Below are 18,428 nucleotides of genomic sequence, written 5' to 3'. Positions count from 1 at the left end.
ACGTGTTGACACGCCCCCAGGCCCCAGGGGCCAATGTGTTTGTTTTGTTCCGCATGACGCCACCAGCCCAATGCGTCCGCAGAAAGCGCGGCGTTGCTTCAACGCCGGAAAGGCGGGCCGGTAAACTGTTCGGTTATTTCTGAAGTTGGCAGCCCGCAGTCTCTGGGGCAGATGCTCCCATCTTCCGAGCTTCATGACTGACGTGGGCGGCGGTCGAGAAAAGACTGGCGGAGATCAAGTTCGCCGTCTGTTCAACTCGTCAAAATATGCGGAAAATGTATTTTCTGCATTGCTATATGGGCATGGCTGACTAAACGACCTTAATTGGAGACACATTAGGTGGTGTGTATCAGATAAGCATTGGTGTCCATCTTGGCGCTCGATTGTTTTTTGTTTGTTGTTGTTTTTGTTTTTTGTTTTTGCTGCATTGGAGTTGGTTTGCGTGATTTGCGTGATTCGGTAAATAGTCGAAAGGTGCGATTTTTCCAATATTCTACTGGCAGCTGGGATCTCACTCCCCGTGTTTAGCGATGCCCCGACTTGGATCGGGTCCAACCCTGCCGTTCCACCTCACCACGTTAGTACGCACGCGCCCGCCCCACCCCACCGCCCGTGTCGTGAAGGGCGAGTTTGGCCGGTCGGCCGGCGGCAGGATGGTCCGTGGCGGCCGCCCACGTGGGCGGCGTGGGCGTGCTCCCGGCTGGACCTGCCCTCGTCTGAGCAGCGGTGTCACTGCCCCGCCCGCCGCCCCGCCGACCACACCTCTCACCGACCGCTCCCATCCAGACCCGACCCCAGCACGCCTGCCGCCCCTGGTACCGACTCAGAGCATCAGGGCACGTCTGCCGTCAAAATCTGAGCCGTATATCATTATACATCTTCCGTTTCCCTACAGTTTTAAGGACCCATTTTCCCCGTGCTACCCATATTTTTTTGTCCCACGATCCTTTCACGAGAGGGGAGGGCGTGCCCTTTGCCCGCGTCGGCCACGCTGCGCCGTCACCCAGCTTTGGTAAGCTGCTCCGCAGTCGGTGACGGTTAACAGCGCGTCACACGTCGTGGCCTCTCGGCCGTCACTCTGCAGTCGGTGACGGTTGACGGCGCGTCACACGTCGTGACCTCTCGGCCGTCATTCTGCAGTCGGTGACGGTTCACGGCGCGTCACACGTCGTGACCTCTCGGCCGTCACTCTGCAGTCGGTGACGGTTGACGGTGCTTCACACGTCGTGACCTCTCCGCCGTCACTCTGCTGGCCGGTTGTTTGTTTGGTCCGCCGAGCCGTGGCGTTCTCTGTGCAAGGAGACGGTCATGTGTTGGAGCTGGTTCATGACTCAACGGCGTGCTTTCGGGATGATTAGTTCCTGTTCTGTGCTGAAGAACTGAGTGTGGTTCTAATAATGACTCATGTGTGCTGCTGGTGCATGCCTTCTGGGTCGAACGTGATTTGATCATTAGTGTTCCGTTTGGCCTCGGCGAGTGCAATTTTTGCATACTTATATTTTGTATCCGTATTTGTAACTTTTTATTTTATCCATGCAGCTTCACATGGCAAGCAAGATGGTAGCATTGTGTTATTTGGTTGGAGAATAGGATTAATTACTTTATAACAATAACAAGATGCCTCATTGACGAAGCCTCTTTGCTTTTCAAGTTATCGTAACCGAATTTTTTGACATCCATTATTGTGATTTTTCCGCACCATGGTGTTGGTAATGTGACATGTAATAATATGATAAATATTTTACTATATTTGAATCCTATATATATATATATATATATATATATATATATATATATATATATACATATATATATATGCATGAATATGTAGATTTATAGATATATATATATAGATAGATAGATAGATAGATAGATAGATAGATAGATAGATAGATAGATAGATAGATAGATAGATAGATAGATAGATAGATAGATAGATAGATAGATATATATATATATATATATATATATATATATATATATATATATATATATATATATGCATAAATATGTGGGTATATATATATCCTCGCTCTCTCTCTCTCTCTCGCTCATCCCTCTCTTCCTCTCTCTCTCTCTCTCTCTCTCTCTCATCTCTCCTCTCCTCTCTCTCTCTCTCTCGCTCTCTCTCTCTCTCTCTCTCTCTCTCTCTCTCTCTCTCTCTCTCCTCTCTCTCTCTCTCTCTCTCTCTCTCTCTCTCTCTCGCTCTCTCTCTCTCTCGCTCTCTCTCTATCTATCTATCTATCTATCTATCTGGATGTTGTTGTATTGCCATATTGTTGTTATATGTCTGCATAATGTATGTTGATAATCTGACCTGTGTGCTGTGATGATAGTTTCGTCTGACCTGCGTGTGCTGTGATGATGATGTCGTCTGACCAGTGGGTGCTGTGATGATAGCGTCGTCTGAGCTGTGTGTGCCGTGTGAAGCTCAGAGTGCGCAGTCTCCCCGCCGTGACGCCCCCGCCGCGTGTGTGTGTGCAGTGGACGACAGCGGCCAGTACGCGGGCCAGCAGCGGCCCCTCTACCGCGGCGGCCACATCCCCTCCAGGCTGTTCCGGGAGCTCGACAACACTGGTAACTTCGCCTGCAGCAGGGCAGCTGGCGGTGGCGGTGGCGCTGCTGGTGACGGCGGTGATGGCTGCTTCTGGCCTCTTCAGTTCGCATCTGGTGGAGGCGTCGGTGTCGGAGGTGGTGGTTGATAACCCGTGGTGGTGGCAATGGTTGACGGTTGTGGTGGGTGGTGGTGGTGGTGCTAAGCGGCGCAGGCGTGTTGGCTGCCTGTGGAGGTCTGCATTCCGCCCACTTTGTTTGGCTGCGTCGTGGTGATCAGTCTCTGGTGGCGTCAGCATCAGCGTGTTCGTCAGCCTCACATGCACAGCGGAGCTGGATGGACGAAGCAGCCGCCGTGTTCCTCTGCCGAGCTCGTAGCGAAGCGCTGACGAGAGAGGCCGCTCCAGACGTCCTCGGTCTGGTCATAGAAGCCGCTCCTAACTTCCTCGGTCTGGCCATTCTCCATCTACAAGTTGCAGTCTCTTCGGAGGGGGGGGGGGGGGAGGAGGTGACGCCGCGGACGTTGGCGTACGGCGCACTGCACAGTGCGGTAGCGCGGTGCAGTCCAAAGTCCAGCGTCCCAGGCACTTAGTCACCTTCACTGGACACTGGCAGTCGTTATGCTTGGCTCGGGGCAAAAGTTACGTGCATTTCGCGGCCTCTAAGAGTGATATGAAAGTATTTCGGCGGTCATTTTACGAACAATGAGGACAGGAATGCCGTTAACCGCTATATAGACTAAACACCAACACATTGGCAGTGTCTGCAATATTGGAGCCGCACATGCACGTATGCAGTGAATTAGCGGGTGGAGAGGAACGAGCATGACTTCCGTCAGAATGGAGGGGCGTGGTCGGTGTGTCAAGCAAGGCTTCTTCAGCAAGTGGGTAGCGAAGAAACGTCAAGACGAGGAAGACGGCATGCAGCGTTATTTGTATTGACATTACCTTGACAGATGTGTGAGCGCTACATCCCTCTCCTTCAATCCATCTGACCTTCGCATGTAGGTGATTGCCCTATCCTGTCACTGACACCCCTGTGCTGATCTCCGACCCCAGCCTGGCCCATTGCTCTTCCCAGACCTCAGTCTCGGTGATGACCTCCGACCCCGGACTGAGTCTACCTGATCCCGTGCTGACCTTTGACTGGCCTCTCTTGCAGTGGACGGCGAGACCGAGTCGTACCTTCACGCGGAGGCCGACCCGCGCTACCGGGGGGGCCACATCCCCTCGAGAACTTTCCGAATCCTGCAGGCGGCTACCGGCGGCCCCGACGGCGGTAGGGTGCGCATGCGCAGATGGGTGTTTGTTGCTGCTGCCACCTGGCGCCGACCCGCCTGGCCGCTAGTGCTTGCGTCCGTCGATAGGGGGCCAAAACGCAGACCACCGGATCCGCGCGCTGTTGTCGCAAGGATCCTTGTTTTTCCACCCGTAGCGTCAGGCATGTGCGGAGATTTTCAGCTTGAGTCCAGCTTGCGGGATTTTCAGCCCGAGTCCGGCTTGCGGGATTTTAAGCCCGAGTCCGGCTTGCGGGATTTTCAGCTCGAGTCCGGCTTGCGGGATTTTCAGCTTGAGTCCGGCTTGTGAGACCCAGCGGTGCGTCCGCCGAGGCACGAGCGGCGCCAGAATTTGCCGCAACCCTTTTCCAGCTGTCGCCGTGTGCCTCCATGCCATTGTTCTGTATTCGGCCGCGCACCGCTGAACAATGTCGCGTTTGCCTCTGCGCGTTGAATTCGCCCCGCTTCCAGGGAGCCTTTGAGCCTGTGCAGTGAATGTGTGCTCGGGATGTGTGCTGTAGTGAGGTTTGATTGCTGTAGAATAGTCAGCGTGCGCTTGAGGCTGCGCATTTCGAGCCTCCGTCCTCCGCTGGGTCGCGGTGCTGCTCCTGCATGCTGTCGTGCTGGCTCCCCCAGGATACCGCTTGGTGAGGGCCTTGTCGGCTGTCTTCCTGCCCGGGCTGCTAGTGGCTGTAGTAGTAGTACCCGCCTGGTAGTGTCTGTAGTGCCCGAACGTTTCGATCGTTGCGCAGACATGGTGTTCTTGTTGTCCGTCGTGTGTTATGTGTCAAAAGATATGTGCAGATAGGCCTAGGGCGCTCTACGTGGAATGATATAGCCGCAGTGTGTTGTGGCCGAGCGGACCTCTGTCGTCCAACCGGCCAAGCTGCGGTATACCGATCGCGCACGACCCGTCACCCACCGAACACTGAGTAACCCCGCCGGGGCGGCGAGCGTTACCCCCGTTTTGTGCGGTCAGTTTCAGGCGGCGCGCCTCCATCAGGCGCGAGGATAGGCGGACCGGGCCAGGCGCGCACCGTCGTGGTCAACATGCAGTCCGGTAAGATGTGAGACGGTGTCCGGTCAGGTGCGAGAGGCAGGTGCGTGGTGAGAGGTGTGAGATGCCGGATGGAGACTGGTGAGAGGATTCCGAGATGCCAGATGATGACCGATGAGAGGCCTGTGAGATACTAGATGACGCCTGTGGTGGTGAAGTGAGAGTTGATTTTCGGTGTGAGTCAGTGTGACACGAGATGCATTCTGATGTCAGGCCTGCTGGGCGGGCCATGGTATCGGTTGGTATGCATCGGCATTGTGAGCTGCTGTCTGGTAAGAGCGCCACAGTACAGGATGGTGAGGGGCAAGCCCGAGCGGGGAACCGCCGGGCTCGGGATCCGTCAGGCAGGCAGGTCGTGCAATGCCCTGGTGATGGGACTGTCACATCAGTCCTTTGGATGCACCCGTCATGGGGGTTATTGTGGTGGAACTGTCACGACGAATCCTGGATCCCACGGCTAGGTGGCCCCCTGGGATGGATCGATCCGGCGAGAGCGTGGGGAGGCAGCTGTCAGAGATCACTGGAAGCAGACAGCTGGGCTTCCTGCGTGTCAATGGGTAGTCATGTAGCATCCCTGGCACTACGATATTCAGCGCATAGAACAGACGAAAGGATGAGAGCCACCCTCGCACGGTCATGGTCGGTCGGGGGGGGGGGGGGGGAGCGTGCCGTAGCAGCAGCACTGGCGGCGCTATTGCATGGGGTGGTGCCTGAAGCCGAATCTCGTGCAATCAAGGACCTCAAATCTCGCAGCAGCAGTGTTGTCAGGGGCAATCAAATTTGTTTGTGATATGAACGGTGATCGTTCCGAACTGTCTCTAGCTGTTGCTACCATGCGTCGTGTTTGTTGTAGCCAGCAAAGGTCGGGACTTGATCCCGACGTATCTGCACAGTTCTGTTCTCCCGAACTGGAAGTCACGCCACCTTGTTTTAGCACGTGCTATTGCTATGCATTCTGCTCAGCTTTTTCTGCGACGACGACGCTGTGGTTTCCAGGGTGCTATACGTCGCAGCTATTGAATATTTCGCTTAGCGTCTTCTGCTGCATTTTTTTTCCTCAGCTAACCTGGACATTACGCCCCACAAACCGAACTCCTGAATTGACAGCCAGTCCCTCATTGCTATCATTGCATACACAGGCAGTATACTTCAGAGCAGAATTCATGCTGTTGTTTATTATGAGTCGTTTCGACAAAGGCATATTGCCTAGTTATCAATCGATCAATCTCTCCATTCCTCTGGTTATTCGTATTGTACGAGGAATGGTATTATACGAGGGATAAGAATATTAGCACTGTCTTGTCTGTATGCATCATTTTCCTTGCAAGTGCACATGACAACAACGGAATGTGTGTCCATTTTACATTCCTCAAGCAGCAGCGTTCCTTCCCCGGCGCGGCACGATGGACCCCCACTGATACGAGGCTCGCTTCGAAGTTCTGTTGCAGCTCCTGTCCTGCTGTCGTGTTTCAGGCGGTGCTCAAGGTCAGCCGGTGCTCGCCTCTCAGCAGGAGATGCCGCTCCTTCTCTGAGACCGTGTCGTGTTTCAGGAGGCGCCACCGGCCCGACTGTGCGCCCCTCTCAGCGGGCGGTACCCCTTCTGCTTTGAGACTGTGTCATTTCAGGAGGCGCCACCGGCTCGACTGTGCACCCCTCTCAGCAGGAGGCGCCACTCGTGCTCAGAGACCGTGTCGTGTTTCAGGCGGCGCTACGGGGCCGACTGTGCACCCCTCTCAGCAGGAGGTGCCTGAGCCGAAGAAGTACACGGGCGGCAGCATCCCGTCGCGTAGTTTCCGTGTGCTCCAACAGATGACCGCTGACGATCAAGGTATGTGCGCTGACGACCGACTGGTCCGCACTGCGCGCGGAGGGAGCGGCGTGTTGGCACACGATGGGGGAATCGCTGGGCTTAATGTCGAGCTTGAAAGAGTGTTTGTTGCGGCGGCTAGTGAGCTTGCGACTCAGCTCAACCGAGATAAAAGCTTGCCAATAAATGTCGAACAGACGGTGTTCCTTCTCTGATGTTTTGGTTTGTGTTCTTTCGTGTCCCAATCTTTCTTTGATAACTTGCGGATGTAAGGACGCATCTAAGTGCTGATTTCTACGAAAGCCACACTTTCAAACTATTTAAACATAACCGTTCTGACATCGATGCGACGAGCTTGCTCGATCATCAAATAATCATATTAGCTCCGCATATCTTCTTGTGTGCTCTCTTCGCTTCTCTTGCGTCAACGTGTTGTTTGCCTGCCTGCCATCTCGATCGGACAGAGCAGAGGTGAGTAGTTTTGGTGTGGTGCGACCCCTGACCGCTGACCTCGACTGCTTGCCGCCGTCAGCTGGCTCTTTTGTTCAGCCGCTCCCGTTGTCAATACGCCTCTCACGCAGCGACACCTGTACGGACGCACGGGGCTTGCATGAAATGGGATGCTTATATCCGTACTGCATGTTGGATGGTACTATGCATGCTGGGTTGGTCAAAGCATTGATATGTCTGAAGGACTTTCCATAGGCCTTCGGGTTGTCCGTATGTGCTAAATGACATGAATTAAAACTCATAGATTCGGCGTGATCTCGCGAACGGCGTGTAGTCAGCTAAAGGCGGACGTTTGTGTCGGAGCAAAGAAACTCACGCCTCTGGCGATAGAGGTCAACGTTGGCGCGGCTGGCGGTAAAAACACGGCCTTGAGGCACTTGGCGCGATGGGCGTCGCTCAGCCAATCCGGATGTTGGCTTTCATTGCCGCCGCTTTTAGACGGTGCGTCATGCGGCCGCGTTCAAAGCGGCGCCGGCCGGCCGACGTCTGACCCTCGGGCTGGGCCTCCTGGTGCCCGGCGCCGACTGGGAACTGGGCCAGGCGCGAGCTGCGAATCATGCGCGCCACGCACAGCCGTGCGCACTTCTGGCCTGCGTTGGCGAACGTGATGACGCCGGAGAATAAATCCCCGTCCTGCCGACGCGGCTGTCATGACGCAGATCGTGAGACAGTTGTGCGAGCCTTGTTTAGCGAGGGCGCGGAGCTGGTGGCGGATCTTGTGACGCTGCCCGTTACACGTGGTAGCGCTGATGACGTCATCCATGGAAGTGTCATGCTGAGGGCAAGCGACGTTCCGCGGCCGGGCAGCTGCGTCGCCCAGTCCAGAAGTGCCGCTGCCTCGATGAGAATGGAACCCATACTTCGGTGTAAGATTGCTAAATAAATTCGTTTTTTATGTTCCGTTGATGACGGGGATGACATATAAGTATCCAAAAACTATGCGTAGGTGGGAGACACCAATACGAATAGAGACGAAAACTCAAGAGCTCTGTCTGTTGAAAAGTGTATGCTTGTTTCATGTTTTATTTTCAGTATCGGTATCAGTTTCGATGGATAATGTATCATGCATTTTTATGAAAGCATCAACTTGAAGACTTTTGAAGCAACGACAAAAAAAAACTTCACGGCAACAGACTAGGCAGTCGTCCTTTGCTGATATTCCCGAGTCACTGTCTCCGGCGGCGTCGCCGGGCCCGAGGTGATGACGTCATCACAGTCCGCTGACTGCGTGTCTCCGGTAGCGCCGCTGGGTCTGCCGGCTGGCGGCGCCGCCGGCCGCCGCATCTCGCTGCTGACGGCCGCGCTGGAGCTGGCGTCGGCGCCGGCCCAGCCGACCCGCCCGGACTGGTGCCGGCTGGCCCGGCTCCTCTCGCCGCCCGCCGACAGCGGCGGCGGCAGCGGCAGCGGCGCCGGCAGCGGTAGCGGCGCCGGCAGCGGCAGCGGCGGCCCTAAGAGCGGCGTCAGCAGCGGTAGAGACGTGCCCAATGGTGGCTCCGGCACCAGCAACGTCCACACCGGCGTCGTCATCAGCGTCAGCAGGGTCAGCAGCGTCAGCAGCGGCTTCGAGGACGGCGAGGAGCTGACCTCGTGCCCGTCGGACTGCGAGCTGACGGCTGACGAGGAGGCGGCTCGGGACCTCGCCCGGGACGGCCCCAGCGGCCCGCTGGGGAGGCGGCAACCCGGCCACGAGCAGCTAAGCACACGAAACACTGCAAGTGACGACGGAAAACGACAGGGGTATGAGTCCTCTGAACGCGAGATACGAGAAAATGAGGGCCCGAGGAGGGTGGCGCCCGGTGCCAAGAGCTCGGGGCGGGAACCGCAGGACCTCAGAACCCTCGAGAGAGAGGTGCGGGACCTCAGCGCGCCTGAGAGAGAGGTGCGGGACCTCGGCGCCCCCAAGAAAGAGGTGCGGGACCTCGGCGCCTCCGAGAGAGGGGTGCGGGACCTCGGCGCCTCCGAGACAGAGGTGCGGAGCGGCCCCGGCTCGGAGGCAGAGGTGCGGAGCGGCCCCGGCTCGGAGGCGCTCTCCGATGACTCTGACACGATCGGCCGCTCCCGCTCAGCGTCGCCTGACGCCGAGCCTGCAGCCGCCGGCGTGTCCGCGGCGGAGCAGGGCCCTCCGGACCACGATCGGGACCAGGACCAGCAGAACCGCGAGAGTCTGGAGGCTATGCTGGACGACCTGTGGGCCAGCAAGGCCGAAATGAGTGCGGGGGTTAATGACGGAGAGGCGCTGTTTGGCGAGAAGAGGGAGCGTCTGTTTGACGACTGGCTCGAACGCCTCGACGAGAGAAACGAGCGACTAAAGGCGATTGTGGCGCAGCCAGCGGCCGGTGATGGAAACAGTGAGGCGATGGTGGCGGCGCCGCCGGCTGATACGCGAACTATTGACGATCCTGGCGGGGAAAGGCAAGAACCCCGCCAGGGGAATTCTACGAATGCGAGCGAGGACAGCACGGCAAGCAGTGTGCATGTGAAAATAGGTCGTGACACGGCCTCAAAAAAGCGCTCTGGACGTACGAAAGTACGATTTTCTTTGAGTAACGAAGCCAATGGTGAATCGTGGATCCCTGGAGAATCCGAAGACTTCGAGCCGCGTCAGAGACCAAAGAGTGATATTAGTTGCAATGATGAGTGTGATCAGGGGAAAGTGGTGGACCCTCCATTGAAAGAACAAAGGATTTCAAGAGGTCGGGATGCTACGGAAATAGAAACACAACCGAAGAATTCATGCGGAACAAATCAGCTGAACGTGATTCAACGCAGTCGCAATGGCAACCCTCCAAACAGTGCCGACGCAGACATTGCATTGAAAAATAAATCGAAACGGACTTCGAAAAGGAAGACGCGCAAACATATCGAATCGGATTCTAACAATTGTCCTTCATTATCACCGGATAACGCCGGGAAAAATGAAAAGATTGTGGATTGCTGCACAAAAGGCAGCTGGGGCTCTGGTGCTGATCTAAAAATGAATGGCAGTGTCGAGCGAGTGTTGATACGATGCGGTGATGATATTCTGAACTCTGTGCTTCATAGTGGTTGGGGGAATCCGCATGGCCGGCTGTTGCGGCCTGCGACTAATTCTAATCGCAACTTGCGGGTACCACCTGCCACTAACACTGGTTATTTCGGGTCACAAAGGGTAACGGTGAAAGATTCCCTTCCCGCGGTGAAGGATTTTGTCGCCAAGGTGAAGGAATCTCCTTTTTACCTAACGTGCGGGTCATCCAAGGTGCATGTTACGCCGGTGAAGGATCCTCCACTCAAGCCAGAGCATGACGACTGGAGGAAGGGCCACGTGACCTTCCAGTCGGCGCTGCGCTTCTTCCGAGAGCAAACAGACGCCGACTCCGACGTTCCCCAACAGATGGCAGCACGACGGCCACCGGCCTCCGCGGACGGCCGCCAGGCGGCGGCCCGAGCGCCGCGCTGTACCCCCGCCCCGCGTGTTACAGGGCCAGCACCGGCGCACCAGCCGAAGGAGCAGCCTCGTCGCTCGCCCAGCCACTACGCGCACAACGGCGGCGCGGCCCCGGCGGCGGCGCCGCGGCCGCCGGCGCCGCCTGCCGGCCAGCTGCGTGCCGACGTGCGAACGCATCGAGCGGCAGCAGCGCGCCGAAGCGGCGGCGGCGCCCGGGCGCTACGCCGGCGGCAAGATCCCCTCCAGGGCGTTCCAGATGCTGAGCAGCGACTACCCGGCGGAGGGCGCTGACAGGCCGGACGGCGCCGAGGCCGTGCTGGGAGAGCTGCGTGCGGTGGGCGCCGGGCAGGTGGCGCGGCCGGCGCGGCCCGGTGCCGTGCCCAGCCGTTCCTTCCGGCTCCTGCAGCAGGAGTACGGCGGCCAGGAGCAGGAGGCTCGCCGGGAGCCGGAGCCGGAGCTGGAGCTGGCCAAGCCGTCCGAGCGACAGAGGCTGGCCGCCACATCCAAGACGTACCGCATGCTGCAGGCCGACCCGGCATCGGTGCCATCTGTTTTCGGGAGGAACAGGCGCTAGTGTGGGGCGTTGGCCGCCAGATGGCTGTCATGGCCTCCCCGCCGCGTTTGTTGCTGCGCTGCTGCGGCTACCAGCGACATGGTCGTTCGCTGCTACATACTTTTGAGCGCCATGTACGTAGGTTTTAATCGCAAAACCGCCACGCCAACCCAAGTCTCGGTTACGACAGTGTTGACATACGTGTGTGGGGGAGGGGGGGGGGGTGATGAGTTCCGGGAAAGGCTGCCTCATCTTGCTCAGATGCGCGCCGTTCTGTGGAACCCTCCGTTCTGCTCGCAATGTGGGTTAATGCTACGTGCGCACGCCTGTTAATGCTCATCGTTTGGAGCCCGTATGAAGGTGGAATTACTAAGTTGATGGCCAGGTGGCGTCCATTTCATTTTTATTTATTTACCACTGGTACGTCTTTGCGTATTTTTGTACATAAATGACTGCATCCACCGGTGTTTGAATCCAGGCTGGTGCCTAGTGCGGCAAGCTGTGGATCCGACTCATTCATGTACATGTTGGCTTTGCATCTTCCTAAATCCAGTCCTCTATCCAGCGATGTTTCGAATCAAATTCAGTGTGACAATATTACGGACGGGAACAGTTTCGAAACTTTGGGATCAATCGAGGATAGCACAACAAATGCCTCCAAGTCGCATGAACGTGGAGGGTAGCAGTATGCTGCAGACAGGCAGTCTGTCGGCTATTCAACATTTGATAGGTGATTTAAGAGCACCCAAGTGTCGGATCTAAGAGCAGTCAGTTTCTTCTGAGCATGCTGTTCGGCCGCGTCGTTCAGGCCTTTCCTCGGTGCACTTCACCATCATCTGCAACGTCAGTTCGCACGCCATTCTGATGTCGGTTTGGGTGCTCTGACAGTACTTCACGGTTTAGCTCACGCGCGTTTGAGTGTTATTTTTTCTAGCAGTCGCTTGAAGGTGCAATTCAAATCCCTTTCTAAGTGGAGTTTGCGAAAATTATGTTAGCTACGTGTTTACAAACGTGTTAGCTACCAGGAAAAGGATTGACAGCTCCAAAAATCCAATGTCATCGCCAACTACTTGGTTAGTTAAATGGAGTGCTCAACATGTGTATTTGGCTTGGAACTGCAAAAGTCATCTTGAAGATCATTCGTTTCACTTTACAGCCCTGCCATCTTGAGACGTAAACCCCTCCAGTTTCTGAGCAGCACGCCTACGAACATGTAAAGACTGTTTCGTGCAGACTATTTCAGTATCACCCAGGTATCCATGACGCCATACTAATGCCATTCAAATCTTTCATTTTATTGGTCATGCAGCGATTAAGGTAAAAAATAGGATTGTCGAGTTATTTATATCTGACGTTCGTGAGCATGATTTCCAGTCATAATGGCTGTTCACTGGCTCTCGATCGATGTTCCGTAGGGTATGATGACGCAATCAAGCAACGACGTGTTGAATAAATATATAAATATTGTGTTGTCGAGGGGCAGTCTTTTGCACTTAAAAATACACCAATAGCTATAAGTGAACTTATTTCAACATGTCTGACGCTTGATATTATCAAAAGTGAAGCATGTTATCACGTCATATTATCAAATGTGCAACGTTCCCTTTAAACCATGCCATGAAATCGCGCTTGAAATCTGGTATTGTATGGATGTGTCAAGCGGCAGGGGTTTCCTGTACTCTCTGCCTCGGACAAGTCACAGATCTAATTTTTTAGTTTTTGTCGGATCTTTTTGTTAAAAGTTTATCAGAATAATGATATCGTGACAGGAAGAGACCCCAATTTTTAAATTACGTTGGAGGCCAGGTTGAAAATCTTGAACTGTCAGTCAGCTACTCGTGTATGGTGTAGGTGGGCGTCGTTTCGGTTGGTGCGATCAAGACACGAGATGAGGAACGTCGCGCACAACATACAAGGTAAAGGCGCCTGGACACGCTCTGTCGGACGGGAAACGTGCACCAAGCAAAACAAACAACTCCCGTGGAAGGTCTACGCAAGGCGATAATGCTTATCCAATTTATAATCTTTCCTGTCTAAAACGAATGATCTCCAAGTAGAGAGGGCAACGCTAGTTGGACCGGCAATCCGGGAAGACAGGCCCCCTCCCCCCCCCCCCCGCTGGTCGGAGCGTGCCTCGGCTCCTAGCCAGACTAGTATAACCGGAGGATAGCCCCCCCCCCCCTCTCCCCGCCGCCGGTTAGAGCGTGCCTCGGCTCCCAGCCAGACCGGTGTGACCGGCGTTGGGCGGCGGCACCATGTGTGCATCTGTCGCCTTCGGCGGCGGTGGCGTAACGGCCGTCCGCGCCGACAGCAGGGTGACGCCGTCCGCGCCGACAGCAGGGTGACGCCGTCCGCGCCGACAGCAGGGTGACGCCGTCCGCGCCGACGGCAGGGTGACGCCGTCCGCGCCGACAGCGGGGTGACGCCGTCCGCGCCGACAGCAGGGTGACGCCGTCCGCGCCGACAGCGCGGCAGGGTGGCGTGCGTGGCCTTGACGGCACGTCCTGATCGGCCCGCGCGCGGACCGGCTCGGCGACCGGGCAGGCCATCGTGGCACCAGTAATATGGTGGCTCTCCTTCCTTTCATAACCCCGAATGTCGCCCGTATATATCGCTGACGCTCCTGGGACGGTCCGGCGCTCATCGCTCTGGCGGCGCCCGGCCGCCGTTCTGCCGCCCGCCGCCGCGTTCCCACCCGTCCCGCCGGCTGCCACCCCGGTGGCGTGTCTCGCGAGGTCCCCCTGCTCCAGCCCGGCACGCGCCGAGCGCCGGCACGCGCGGCGCTCGAGGCACGCTGCCGCTCATCGCCGTGTCGGCATCCATAGGCGTATCGGCATCGGCAGGGCCAGGCTGGCGAGTCGGCTGATTTGTGATTGGCCGCTACAGGCGTCGACTTCGTTTTGATTAGTGAAGAGATATGCTGGGGATATTAAGATGACCATCTATAAAGAACAGTTGATGTGTCATGCCTAGTGTCCAGTACAAGTGTACTAGAATGTTTCAGCAGCGGAAAAAGAGTGGAGTTCCGGATGTTTTTACGTTTTGCTCCTCACGTTTTCCAAACGCGTCGTGAGATGCGGGGCGCAGCGGATGGGAGCAACCGATCCGAACTGATCCCAAAGCGAATAGTGGTATGTAATCGCATCGATCTCCACGGCTTTCCAAACCGTTTGAAGCTGTAGTCAACTGAAACGCCTATCATCGCGCCTGCATTGTTATCTTTCCTTCTACCCGTTCAGTGTTTCGGCTGCCGCGCCTGGGTCGCATGCAGCATCCACAGCTCTTAGCGGACTTGTTTGCATGACTTGTCAGTTTATTTCTCAGCCGGGACTCAACCAGTAACTCCTGTCGTTCTGCGCGGATTGCTGTGATACGATGCCCGCATCACAGTTCTCTCGTTGCGTTTCAGACTCGTGAAGAGGCCAGCGAGGTGCTGACGGGATAGCGAGACCAGCGAGGTCGCTGCTGGAGCAGCACCCCACCCGTCTCCCCGAGCCGCGAGCCAGCGACGTGCCTGCGGAGCGCGCGGTCGGCGGGCAGGAGAGCGTCCGCGCGTCCACAGCCCGCTCGCGACGAGCCGTAGCGACGAGCGCCGTCCAGTGACGAGACGGGTTGCGATGGTGCGGCGGATGTGACGCGGCATTGTCTGGAAGCGCGCAAGTGAAAGCGCGAACCCGGCGCGGCGTTGGCGCCGATCGGCCGGTTGGTGGCGTGTGTCGAAAAGCGCTGAACATGGCCTCGCGGAGTGTGTGGATCTGAACTGGCCCGCGACTGTCGGCTGGGTGGAATGCTTGTTAAGCACCGATATTTAGCTCGTGAGAGAAACATTGCAGCAATTACTCCGTCAAATTGTACTACGGAACTATAATTTGCATTACTTGACCAAACCCGGTGGTCACTAGTTTTACCAAACCCGGTACCGTTGGTCCCAATGCGCTGGACCTGCACCGTCATTGCAGGTCACTCCGCGACTTCTGCATTTTCATCGATTGAGTCTGTGTGCCAATCTGGCGGCCGAGCCTCTCTCGCTGTTGACCGCTACCGCTGTGTGAAAACTCGCCGGTAGCCCCGCGGCGGCTATTTCACATTTCACCCAGAGGGACGGTCGCAGATGCCATCCTCTGCGCCGGCAGCGTCCGTTTTGGCAAGGCGCCAGCTGGAGGCCTTTTCGCGCGTGACGTCTTCGGCTCAAATTTTCGACATTGCGACGCTGATTCGGTCCTGGTTTTCCGTGTTGAGATGTGTGATGTGGACGTGAGAGTGCTTTTCGGCGGAACGCGGCCCAGCCTAGCCTAACCTACGTTAGGTTGGGTTAGGTTAGGTCAGATGCGATGCGACGGAACGGGCTCGGTCTCGCGCCATCTCCTACGCGACGTGTACTCTGGCGTGCTCTGTACACACAAGGTACTCTGGCGTGCTGTGTACACACGGTGCTGCGCGTGTGCTGTAGCCCCGTGTGTACGATGCGGTGTTTATACGCGACGCGTATGCTGCTACGCACACGCAGGCAAGCTGCGTTCACGCCAGGTTGGCGCTGCGTGCGCACGTTAGCGCTTTGCATGCACCACGAACAGCGCCATGTGCACGCTGTCGCTCTGTGTTCGCACCGCGCGCGGCGCTGTGGATGCGATGTAGTGCTGTGCACGCGCCACTTATGGCGCTGTGCTCGGCGCTGGCCGAGCGCGGCCCCGGCGGCCCCAGTCGACGTCGACTGTCAGGATTGTTTCTCGTTTGTCGTGTGGGCGGCGTCACTGCACGGCCGCTGTCTCGGGAGATGTGAGCTTAAACGGCGCCCGAGCTTCGCTACTAACAGGTCAATACAGTTTCGGACGGCGGCCGGGGTCATGAGACGGCTGGAGCTCCGCGGCGCGGCGCGGAGCGGCGCGGCGGAGGCATGACATTCATTCATTATATCCACTCAGCACATTCATTCGTTACATTCATTTATTCAGTATGTTTGTTCATTTAATCATCAAATTTATTCATTTAGTACACTCATTCAGATTGTAAGAGGACAGTCATTCAATCGTGCCGCAAACGGCGGATGCGGTCCTGCGGCTTGGTGCTCATCACTCACGGTGTAAGTCGCGGAAAGTGCATAGGCATGCAGCACGCGATGTAGCTGGCCGTGCTAGCAATGCTTCAGGCTGCATCGGTGAGACGTATTGGATAGTGAGCTAACAACCCAGGTGGTGAAACGGTTGTGCCTCATTGTTGCAGGAAGATGCCATTTTTCAAGGTAGAATTTAACAGAACAAATGCACAAAGATGGATGCGTATAGGATGGATGCGCCCGATTTGTACTGTAAAGACAGTCTCACCTAACTATATCCTCAATAGTCCGGATTTTCCGTTTAGTATCGGCGCGGAACTTAGTTTGATTCTATCTCTCTGCCGCCGAAGTATTCAGTATACCTTGTAAAGAAATCGCGTTTGTGGCTCTCGCCTTCTAGACGGGGGGGGGGGGGGGGGGGGGCTCTTAAGCGGTCAAGATGCCTCTTCCGTGTTAGTCGCTTAGATTCCCTGAACGTCCAAGACACTCTGTGGCCAACAAGTACACCAAAAGACGTGCGTCAACGTGTGCGATTAAGGCACATGACTGCGCTTTGACCAGGGAGAATGCGTCCTTAATCCTCGCTCAAAGAGCGTTCTGTTCACCCCCCGCCACATGGAAAGTGATCCTCAGAGCCCCACCCCCAAGATCTCGAAAGTGATCTCAAAAGATCTCGAAAGATCTCGCCCAATGCCGGCCTGCTAATGACTTCCAGACCCATTGGCTAGCGCGGATTAGTGGCTCAGGTTTATAAGTCTATGCAAATGCGATAAGCGCGACAGAGCCCAACGGGTCCAGTTGGGAGGGAGACTTGCCATATATGTGTTACTTGGCTCAGAGCTGTGAAAGAAAACTTCAAAATGGACATTTTAGCACCAGCTAAAAACAACGCGAACTTCCAGCTCTCAGAATCGTCACACATTCGTTGCATTCGTTGGAGAGTAAACACACGAACGTCACCAGAGGACCTTGCTTGAGCAGCATTGTTTGGATTATGCGCGTTTTAAAAATTGTTTTCTTTGTAATCAACACCGGTGCACGCTGGCAAATCAATTGTGCTGATACTTGGTACAGGTCATTGAAACGTCTCAACTTCAGCACCTGTGGCTGGGACAGGACTTAGTAGTACCATACATTGGGCGCAAAGACGTAAGAACCTGCACATTCGGCATGTTCTGGGGCACGTGCATTCTAACATTATACTTCTTGTGGGTCATCATAACTCCCCAACTAAGCCGCGTGTTTTGTGCAGCCCTTAGGGTGAGGCCGTGTGTCGGGTGTTTGGCGCGGTAGATCAGAGTATCTATTATGTTGAAAACCTTTTAGTAGTAGTGTATGCTTAGATCTAGAACAATTTCTGGATTCGCGTGTCTTGGTATTTTTATATATTTGTCTTGGTACATTTTTTTGGTTCGGTCCTTTCACTAGTGATCAAACGTGCAGTTTGAAACATCGAGTGTCGGTAATACAACCAGTGTTTGTTTGATAACGTTCATCCCACGGTTCAACTGCTCCCCCCCCCCCCCCCCCCCCCGTTACGTCGAAGTTCGACCACGGCCGGCATGAGAGCTCTGAACACACAGCCATTGTGACATCCGGCCGCTTCTTTCTTTGACTCTACCACATGCCAATGGCGAAACCGCTTGACGCCATGTGGGGACGCCTAACGACATCAGCTTCTCTTTTCTTACCTAATGAACGGGCTCAGCAGCTCTGACTGGCACCGCTCTGTCCGGAGCGTTGCTGGAAGCAGCCGCATGGTGGCAGCACCGCACATAGTGCGCTGGAGAAGGACGAATTGCTTATGTGACCCTGGTACCTAAAGATACTGACTTGGCAACCCGTGCTTGTTTCGCATATCGCCCTAGGATAGCTTGCTGGCTTAATACCTGGTAATTTGTCCATGAAGTACCTGCTCTCGCTCCGGCTTCGTTTAAGCCCGGATAAACAGACATCGCTGTTATCCACTTAGGCTCTCCTTGCTTCATAGCTGTTGCGATAATGCGGTTGAATATTGCATATTATGACAGAGCGTCTGGTACGGATGATTCTCCGTGTCGCCATGGGACATGGGGAATCATAGCATGATATGATTCTCCGTGTGACACGGAGAATCATAGGGATAACATGTAATATTCAACTACATTATAGCTGTTGCGATAATGTGTTTGAATATTGCATGCCATGGCAGA

General features: G+C 55.6%; 1 protein-coding gene across 1 annotated transcript in view; it reads left to right on the top strand.

The window, feature by feature from the left end:
* Window positions 1–11,204, top strand: part of LOC119093595 (MAGE-like protein 2) — a 133,074-nt gene extending 121,870 nt beyond the window's left edge. Inside the window, exons 8-13 of the mRNA XM_037216574.1 lie at window positions 3,715–3,831; window positions 4,809–4,889; window positions 6,589–6,714; window positions 10,665–10,744; window positions 10,818–10,964; window positions 11,037–11,204. Coding sequence (XP_037072469.1) covers window positions 3,715–3,831; window positions 4,809–4,889; window positions 6,589–6,714; window positions 10,665–10,744; window positions 10,818–10,964; window positions 11,037–11,204 — 719 coding nt within the window. The remainder of the gene's footprint in view (window positions 1–3,714; window positions 3,832–4,808; window positions 4,890–6,588; window positions 6,715–10,664; window positions 10,745–10,817; window positions 10,965–11,036) is intronic.
* Window positions 11,205–18,428: the final 7,224 nt, after the last annotated feature.

The sequence above is a fragment of the Pollicipes pollicipes genome, unplaced genomic scaffold, assembly GCF_011947565.3.
Source record: "Pollicipes pollicipes isolate AB1234 unplaced genomic scaffold, Ppol_2.1 Scaffold_1600;HRSCAF=1878_pilon_pilon_pilon, whole genome shotgun sequence".
NCBI classification, from domain to species: Eukaryota; Metazoa; Arthropoda; class Thecostraca; order Pollicipedomorpha; family Pollicipedidae; genus Pollicipes; species Pollicipes pollicipes.
This window is presented reverse-complemented; position numbering and strand designations above follow the sequence as displayed.